Below are 9,356 nucleotides of genomic sequence, written 5' to 3' on the forward strand. Positions count from 1 at the left end.
GAGGTGACGTGCACGTTTAGAAATGGATCCCATGTGTGTCAAAATCAAATCGATTCCAGTTGATATGTAAATACATATATAAAAAAAATCATCATCGCAGTTCCAGAGAAGGTTTACGTGTGTGTAAAACCTTAGATTCTTCTAGTCCCGTCAGATACACACCTCCTTCCTCCACGTAACCCCGTGGCTTGACCTTGTCAAGGGCGAAATCTGAATTTAATCTCGTCTTGAAAAACGCTATGAGTTTTAAAGTAGTGGATTAGCTGAGTAATATTGTAATCGGTCCCTGTTAATTTTTTTTTCTTTCATTCTTCTGTTCTGAAACCATATTTTGACTTGACGGTCGGTCAGATTGAGCATTCGGGAGAGCTGGAGGCGTTTCTCTTTGTTAATGTAGACACTGAAGAAGAATTCCCTTTCTAACTCTCTAATCTGATATTTGGTGTACGGGCATCTCTTTTTACGCGTACGTTGTCCACCTGTGGAGCGAAAAAAGGCAGAAACATTTGAGACCCGGCGGAGGCCGGCGGCGGGGGCTGAGGAGGGTCGGGGGTACTCCCAGGGAAAGCACGATAAGGTGGAAAAGACGCGTTTTGCCCGCTCCGGGATGGGAGCTGGTGGCTCTGGGGCTTGGCGCCAGCCCTCCGCCGCGGCGGGTGCGTGCGGCCGGGCCCGGAGCCGCCGGCACAGCCCGGCCCCTGCGGCGCCGCGGCCCCGGGAGCGCGCAGGGCGAAACCCCCGCCGAGAGCCGCGATCCGGCCGCGCTTCCTCCGCGGGGAGCGCGGCTGGAGCAAAGAGCGGTGGCGGGGGGCTCTGGCGGATTTCACGAGCCGGAGGAAAGCCTTTGTGGGCCGCTGGGCCGGGCGCCACCCCGCACGGGAGCTGCCCGGGGAGCTGCCATCACCTGGCTGCCTGCAGCGGGCGGGGGGGCCCGCGCCCAGCCCGCCCCGAGCCCCTGCCCGCCTGATCTGCTGCTGCACCTCGCCCTCGCTGCCCGGCCTGATCCAGTCCCTGCGTCCCGAGCAGGGGAAAAACCCCTGAGCCCAAGGCTGAGGCGTCTCCCTGTCCCCCTAGCCGGCTATTTTCAAGCACGTTCTCCACCGCATCGAGGTATTCTCCTCTCGATTAGCCATTACGGTTTTAAAGTTCATTAAGCAGAATATAAAAGGTTTCAAGGTTCAGGAGCTCTTTACATTAAACGTAGCTGCTATCCCTTTAAAAACTTCCTTTTCTGGTACAGTTCATTGTCGAGGTATTTTTTTCCCCCGGCCGTATACTGGCTTTGCCTTTTAAAAAGCTCACATAAAAAAATCAGACTTTGACAGATTGAATAACAATTGTAAGTAACAAACTGTTGGACAGAAGGCAACACGTAATTGCCACAGTGCCTTAGTAAAATGGCTTCCTTTAGACAAAAAGGCCAGCTTTAGGTTAATTTGCTTCTTTTAATATATTGCTACAGTTCAGGCGGCTACTTTATCTGTTAAACGCTATTCTAGCGCAATCGTTAAAACGGCGAGAGCTTTGAATTCAGCTCCTAACTAGACTTCTGGTGCAACACATGGCTTTTATAAAATCACTGGATTACATTGATATCAAAGGAGTCAGGATCTCCTTTTTTTGCCGAATTTACAGGCACAGAACGAACGTTATTATATTTTCAAGAGCTGACCACGGAACTGGTTTTTTTTTTTTTTTTTTTTTTTAAAGCAGAAAAAAGAAAAAAAAAAAGGAGAAGAAAAAGGAAAAAAAAAATTAGACATCCATTGCCCGGTGGGTATTTCACGGCCAATTTCAGCACTAAACACGTGATCTCGCCTTTTATAACAAAGTTTTGTTGGGGGAAATCTAAAGGCCCTTCATAAACCTTATATGCTTATAAAACAGCATATAAAAATTTAACAGCGGCGGTGCGCTAGATTTCAAGCTGCCTTTGCTAAAAGCGCTCCGGCGCTGCCTTTATACGTACTGGAACTGCCGGATTTCTCCTCATTGTTGCCGGAAGATGACTCGGGGCTGCTGCTGCTCTCCGGCCGCCTCCTCCTCTCCTTCTCCGCCGCCGCCGCCGCCGCCGCCCTGCCGCAGCCGCCCTCCGAACTTGAAGTTGCCGCCGCCGCCGCCCCGGCGGCCGCGGGCGCCTTGTCGCCACTCTTGTCTACCGGGTAGTCCGCCGAGGCCAGGTTTTCCGCCGTGCCATAAGCCGTCTCGAAAAATTGGTCGAAAGCCTGGGGCAGGACCCCGTTCCTGCCCACCGTGCTATAGAAATTGGAGGAGACGTTGGTGCTGGGGTGGTAGACGTTAGCTGTGTTTTTGCCGAACATCTCGCCCATGCTAGCAGTGTTGGTGGCAGGCAGGCAGTCTCTGTGCATGATCTCCTCTGCGGAGTAGCAGTGGGGCAGATTGTTCCTGGGGTGCCATTTACTGGAGGGATCAATGGCATATTCCCTGAAGGTAACTTCTCTCACAGGTTGGACCTGGGGTAGGTTGGAGGAGTAGGAGTATGTCATAGGGCGAGAAGACGGGGTTTGGGGCAAAAAAGAAGGGAGGCTGGAAAAATCAGGACCCGAGACGTAGTAAGTACAACTTGGCAAATACATGTTAGAGGAACAAGGAACACGCTCATCAAAATCCATCATTAGGGCTACCTCGGCTTCTCCGCATTAGCTGAGCTTAACATGATTCTCTAGCGCAGCTGCCCCTTTGAAGCGGATCCGTGAAGTAAGGGATGGGGAGACGTAGGCTGACGTGGAGAGCTCTCCCGGCGGCGCAGGGAGGTGCGGTCACGTGGCCCGACGTTGACATTGACGAGCGGCGGGCCCGGGCCCCGCTCCCTTTGTGGCCGTCGCGGGGGAAAGCAACAGCTCGTCGCCAGCGCCCAGGGGCGAGCCGAGCGCAGCTGGGCCGGGGGGGAGCCCGGGGGGACACGCTGCCGCCCTGCCACTGCCCCGGCTTAGCCGCCCGGGCCCTGGCACCCTCTGGCTCTGCAGCAGAGAGGCTTATCAATTCCCCCCGGGGTTAGGTGAGACCTTTCTGTTTGTTTGTGGGCTTGCTGGGGCGTTCGGCGGCTCGCTGGCAGGCTCCGAGAAGGAGGGCACCGTAGTAGAGATGCACGCGCGCTTTCTTGCGGAAAGCTGCTTACGAGGAGGAGGAAAAACGCTCCTGAAGAAAACGTCTCCTTTTATCCCCCCTTTTTATTTTTTCTCCTTTTTTTTTTTTTTTTTAAATCGGTTTGAGCTTTCCCTCCTCCCCCTCCCCTAAAAAAAAAAAAAAAAAAAAAGAAAAAAGCCCTCACTCTTCAGGGTTTTTCTGGAAACCTTACGAGGAAGAATGTGCCAGGGTCAAGTCTTTACTGATTTTCATGGTGAATAGATTACATGCTTGCATTCATGTTCACTTCCGAAGCGCTTAGTGTCTTCCTTCCCTTACTTACATATTAACCTCAAATACCCCGCGCGGCTTCAGCCAAGCTTTACTGGAGGTAGTTAACAGTGTCGGGTCCCCGGGACGCAGGTTTCCCCTCCTCAGCCTCTCCAAACCATCCCTTGCCTCAGTCGCAACGCCAGAAAGCCAGCAAGCCCTTTAAAGTGCAGACCACGGAGCTAAAGGCTGTTTGCTGATCTCTCCGCCTCAACTCTCCAACTAAATGCTTGAAAAACCAGTGGATATTGGGCTACCCCAGCTTGACAAATACTCCGAGTTTAATTGCCAGAAGCCTAGTTAAAATTATTTGACATACTGTTAACCCGTAGGAACAAACTCGCCGTACCGAGATACTTTCCTTTTAGCTTTGTGTCGTCGCTGAAGGCTGACACCCAGGGAGACCTATTTTAAAAACCTGGTTAAACTTTTACTATTGTTGCATGAAAGGGATGATATAGAAAGCGGATTGTACAGGGCAGAGACGAAAAAGTACTTTTTCTGCCAATAAAAATGCACACCCCTCCGAATGAGCAGAGCCAAAGAAAACACAGAAATACGCCAAAGAATACAGCACCTTTTGAGGCACGGACATCCCTAAGCTCTAGGACAAAGTATTTTTTTGCTCTTCTGATGTTCGATTTCAGAAAAGAAATATTTGAGTTCCGGCTGGATTTTATCAAAATAGAAAAACAGGGTGGCAAACGGCTGTTGTGAAGTCGGTACTCTTAGGAAATCAGACGTAGTTCAAGATCCATGCCCCCGTGGACTTAGGAGGCTAGTGGAAGGGAAACGAAAATGTTAGGGAAATAATATTTGGATTTTCCCCCCCGCTTCCTCTGCAGTGCTGTGGAAGTATTTATATATCCGGAGAAAGTTCTCTACTAAATTCTGGAGATCCTCGGTATTTAAATGTCAACATCGATTTGTTTATTTATTGCTTGGCTTATCGTAACCGACTCAATAACAAATCTAATCATGTTATGCAGAGAGAAAATATTCTCATTATGTATTTCCCCTACATTATAGTTAACTATTGCGTTTGAATTCAAGCTGTAAATTCAAGATTATCAAGTAATTACTTTGTAGTGGAGTAAACTAATTTATTAGCATTAATGTTTATATGCCTTTTTCTTATTTTACAAGGGTTACCCTTCACAAATCAAATGCTCCGGACGTATCCCTGTAATGAACTCTTTATTCTGGTTTGCTGCAAGAACTTCTTATGCTTACTGCACGTCTGTGAGCTGAACTTGAAATTAATGAATTAATCTTCCAGCTTGACATATTTGCTAGAAAGTGGATGGAAAGAGATTGCATGTCGTCAAAACCGCTAGCAGAAGACTGCAATGCCATTTAGGGATTGTAAAAAGGTTTGGGAGATTTGGGGGCTTTCCCTCTCTCTCCCTCTTAATTTTTTTTTTTCTTTTTTTTTAAACTTGAGGTGGGGAGGGGTGTGCCAGAGCTCTGGTTGGCTTTTTCCTCAACGCTGTAATTTTGCTCGCATTTACTTTCCCCCGGTTTTTTGCAGGGGGTGGTCGTGGTGGAGTGGTGGGTGGAGTGGACTGGGGGGTCGGAAGCCCTCTTTTGGTGTCCGAGCATTGGTTATTTCCCCTGTGCACCCGCACCGTTCAATTCCGTCGATGAAAACCTCTCCCCACACCCTGCACACACGCAGACACTCCTCCCTTCGAACAAAAAGGAATGTATAAGGATTTCAGTGACTTTGAGATAACAAAGGCGCCACCATTGCCGAGCCTCGCCCCGCCTCTGTGTGATGGCAAACAAATTCTTGCACTTGTATTAGGGCTTTAAAGGCTATAATTGAACACGGCGCGTCTAGGGGAACCGAAAACAGTTCTAGACTGACCTGCGGTTTTATAGCACTTTGGCAGTCAACTTCAGCTTGTGCCAGAGCAGACATGACAGAGCTGCCCAACACTTAATCGCGGGACGCCACCTCCTCGGACTCACTGCAGCCGCCCTCTTGCATTTCAATAAATTTCAAACCTTGGGGCTAGAAATGGGGAGCAGAGCTGGCGCAGGTTTGTATGGGGCTCTTTGCCGCTCCTCTCTGCAGCGGGGGCTGCGGCGCCGTGCGAGGCTCCGCCGTGCCAGAGGTCGGGGCTGCCTCTGGGAAACAAAGGGAAATTAAGGCAAGAAGGGCGAGAAGGCGACTGGAAATAGGAGCGTGTGTGTGTGCGTGGGCGTGCGTGTGTCTGGGCATATATGTGCTTGCACAGCATGCACACGTGCAGCCCCGATGCCTGCTTTTGGATCGCTCGGGCTCTCTCCCCCACCTCTCCAAAGCGAGCAGCCTATTTCTCTTCAAGCGGGTTTGTAACGCAGGGGGACCCCAAAACGCCTCCGGGTGCCGCCTGCACAGCAAGCGGGAAGGGCGATGGGGAAACCGAGGGGGGCACAGCTCGTCTGGGAGCGAGTAGGCACCCAAGGCACAGGCTGTTCTCTGCTTTATTTGCTGTTAAGTGAAACAAGAGATAATGTACGCCTAAAGTCCCGGAATGTGTGGGTAATTGCAGGGAGCCTGCTGTTAAGTTGCTGTGTTCAGCACAATTATCAGTGTTGGTTATTTGGTCTAATGTTGAATTGCTCTTTTAATACAGTAATTGGGACTTCCGCGTTGAGGAAGGGGGAAAACCGAGCCTTCCCCTCGCTAACCTCACTGAGAACAACATAAACAAAGGCAGGCATTTCGTTTGGAGAAGCAAAATGCATTCGTTACGCCTTCCCATGTATTTCGACCGGATTAGAGAGGGTAAAACCGCTCTGAATTTGGAACCTCTGCTGCAGGACGGTTTTGCAAAGGAGAAGCGTGGCCAAGAGGTGGGGAGACTCTTACCCATAGCTAAGCTAAACAAAGGGAGGAGAAAAAAGCTACATCTCTTCTTCTTGGGAGGAATATAAACAGAACTAGGACGCCTCGATAGTCTAGCTTTTACATATACAGATGGTGTGCAAGGGGAACTGTTTAACTCGCTACTGCTTCTCCAAAAGGTCAAGTTCTGTTGTATCTAAATTGTTGTCTTTCTGTACCGGGCTCTGCTTGGAAAATATTTGAAGCCGACCATTTACCTTGCCAGTAGGGTGGGTGCCTCTAATTAACAGGAGGAACGTGTGCTAGAAGGAATTTGCTTCAAGAGGAGCTAATTAAAATATTACAGGATCGCTGGCTTCAATCTCTGCTGCTTCTCTCGCACAGGGAGGGTGAAGGGTATTACCACTCGAGCAGGAGAAAATATCTAAGGATTTAGGGCAATTTTTTTTAAACTGAGGGTTGATTACAGTCTACAAAGGCTTATTAGAAAACGTAGCATTAGGGAATTTGAAATTTCGCTGTCAACAAAAAAAAAAGCTCACCGTGTTTCCACCTTTACCAATGCAAATAGGGGCACAAGGCGATAATTCGTCGCAAAATTTACCAGGAATGCAGCTTCAGAAAAACCGACTAATTATTGGGATTTTAAATATCTCGGGCTCAGAAGTTCTTAAAAGGCATTTATTTTCTGTTTGCCATTTTGTCTGTTATGGAAAAAAGCTATAGGCATACTTCTCCTTCTTCTTTTTTTTTTTTCCTTTCTTTTAACTAAATATGTTTCCATAAGATTGCAATAGAATGAAGTGCTACAATAGCTAGCTAAATAACTTAAATAATAGGTGAATTCTTGTATGTACTTGTGTAGGTGTATATATCGATAAGGTGGAAGCCCCGTACTGTGACATGGCTATTTATTTTCCAAAACGTGAGGCGGTGTGGTTGTGATTTTGCTAGGAAACTGCAGAATACGTGTAAAGAGAACGAGCAGATGTAAAGAGGATTCAGTTTAATTCTGACTCTTTTTTTTAAATTTTTACCACGTTACATTATTTCAGGGGCTTGAACACCTCAAAACGCTGCCCGCATCTGGTTAGAATACTTTAGATTAATTTTTAATATCAATTAGCAAAATCCTTTCCCCTGTCACCCTCTGCCTGTCTTTTTAAGTTGCTGATATTAAGAGGGTGAACGGGTACTTTTCCTATCAAGCTTCCCGTCTAGTTTGAATTTTAGGATTCAGCAACTACGGACCTACGGAGATATACTCGTTGTTGGCCGCCAATCACGATATTTTGCATCCCTTTGAGCTGAAGAACATCCGAGGGCTCTCTGATAGCAGCAAGTAGCCGAAATATTGCGGGCGTTTTTGTTTTTTTGTTTTTTTGGTTTTTTTTTTTCAGGAGAGGAAACTACTTCTGGATAGAAAACTTGGTGTTTCGGCAGCTATTCTCTTGCTCACCAGCAGACCAGCGATTTGCTGTTCTGACAGCCTCCGGCGCCTTCCCAACGCGCGGGGAGTCTCTCGCAATGTCGTGTCTCCTCACCCCCGGTCTCCCAGCCCGGAGCTCCGGGGTCTGGGGGCTCTGCACACCTCTAAAATGTTTACATTTACTGCTCGGAGCCTAGTCCCGAAAGACAATGCTGCGGGGTTTGGCAATCAGACGGTCGCAAGAAGAGATTTCCTCAGACCAGCTAGTGTACCAGAAATTGATTGACTGACGATGCTTCTATAAATGTCTCCTTTTCTCGCCCTGAACACTCTCGGAGGCTCTCCCAGAACAAGAAAACATACACACAGTCACTTATTCCCCCCCCCGTCCATCAAGGTACAGGTGCAAGGGACTTCTAGCAAACTTCGTCTGCGGCAGAGGGGTGTCTAGAGCCAGCGGCGGGCTCTGAACTGGGGCGAAAGCAAATTTCCTTGGTTATAATGCGCCGGTACAGAAGAGCAGACACTTTCCACCCACTCCCACCCAGACCCACAAAGCGCCGTGTCCTTAGCACCGTTTGTAGCGAGCAGGTACCAGTCCCCTTTCGTGTCAATGTATTTTATGAAGAATTAAGCAGAGCGGTTTAGGGAAACATCCCCAGTGATCCCTTGAAAGTGAGGTGCTGGTAATCGACAGTTGTCCCTGCGGACGGCCGTATCCCAGGCGATGTTCCCATGCAAAGCTCACCCACAACCGAGAGTGCCGTTTTACTCAACACATTAAAAAAAAAAAAAAAAAAAAAAAAAAAAAAAGTCCGCCAAAACATTCCCGTGTCGACTTACATTTAAAAGTATTGCTAGAATCGATGCCTTGAACTTGACCTTAGATTTGTTAATCCAGTAAATATATTCACAGAGAGGAAAAAATAATCCTATCGCGTTTGTCTCTGGCAAATGAGCATTTTCTGCCTACCAGTTCAGGATATAAACAACGCACAAGAGCTATGAGATATATAATGTACCCTCTAGATTAAGTCCAGAAAGCCACAGAAAGTGAAATGCCTCAATGCCGAGACCAGCCAGTCGTAGCTAGACTGTTTCTGAGATGCCGAGATCCACACTATGCCACAGAAATTCACGTCAAGGTAATTGACTGGGATTCTAAGCTAAATTGAATTTTATAGGATATAAGGTTCTCTCTAATGTACATTAAATTTTAACAATGATTTATAAAGGTATTTCAATTTTTTATTTAATTATTTTGCCCAACTCGCCAAGAAACACATCAGATTTTACTGTACCACTGCTAACTTTATAGGAGAGCCTTATTCACATATCGTGAAACCCACCGAACTACAGACATTTCTTCATCGATGCTTGCTTTAGGGGGCGGGTTCAGGAAGTATCACTATAGCGGGACTGTCAAATCAACGACTTCAAAGCTCCAACTTCATATTTTGATGGACTCTCAGAATTGTATTATAATTAAGGTACATGTACTTGTGTAACTTTTATAGGAAGCTATTTGTATAACACGAGCCTAAAGTACGTGCTGCAATTCAGGATGCGATCGTATGCCCGTGTGCAACTCAGCCAGCTCGTAAGGATCGTTTTTTGTCTCCTCTCTCATATGTAAAGCAAAGATACCCATGAAAACAGTTCTTCGTCTAAGCC

General features: G+C 47.6%; 1 protein-coding gene across 1 annotated transcript; it reads right to left on the bottom strand.

Annotated features, from left to right (window-relative positions):
• Positions 1-246: 246 nt before the first annotated feature.
• On the bottom strand, positions 247-2,636 carry HOXA11 (homeobox A11). The gene is made up of 2 exons (XM_054274010.1): positions 1,970-2,636; positions 247-479 (listed from the first exon to the last, which is right to left on the bottom strand). Exons 1-2 carry the CDS (start codon positions 2,634-2,636, stop codon positions 247-249), a joined length of 900 nt encoding a protein of 299 aa, XP_054129985.1.
• Positions 2,637-9,356: the final 6,720 nt, after the last annotated feature.

This window comes from Melozone crissalis, unplaced genomic scaffold (genome assembly GCF_028551555.1).
Source record: "Melozone crissalis strain CALT ecotype California unplaced genomic scaffold, PUWL_Pcris_2 ptg000016l_1, whole genome shotgun sequence".
Lineage (NCBI taxonomy): Eukaryota > Metazoa > Chordata > Aves > Passeriformes > Passerellidae > Melozone > Melozone crissalis.

What these genes read in the sequence shown, in the direction of transcription:
- HOXA11 (XM_054274010.1), bottom strand. Translation starts at nt 2,636, where the DNA reads ATGATGGATTTTGATGAGCGTGTTCCTTGTTCCTCTAACATGTATTTG. An exon ending in GGAGAAATCCGGCAGTTCCA is followed by an intron (nt 480 to 1,969) that starts GTACGTATAAAG and finishes TTCGCTCCACAG; the next exon opens with GTGGACAACGTACGCGTAAA.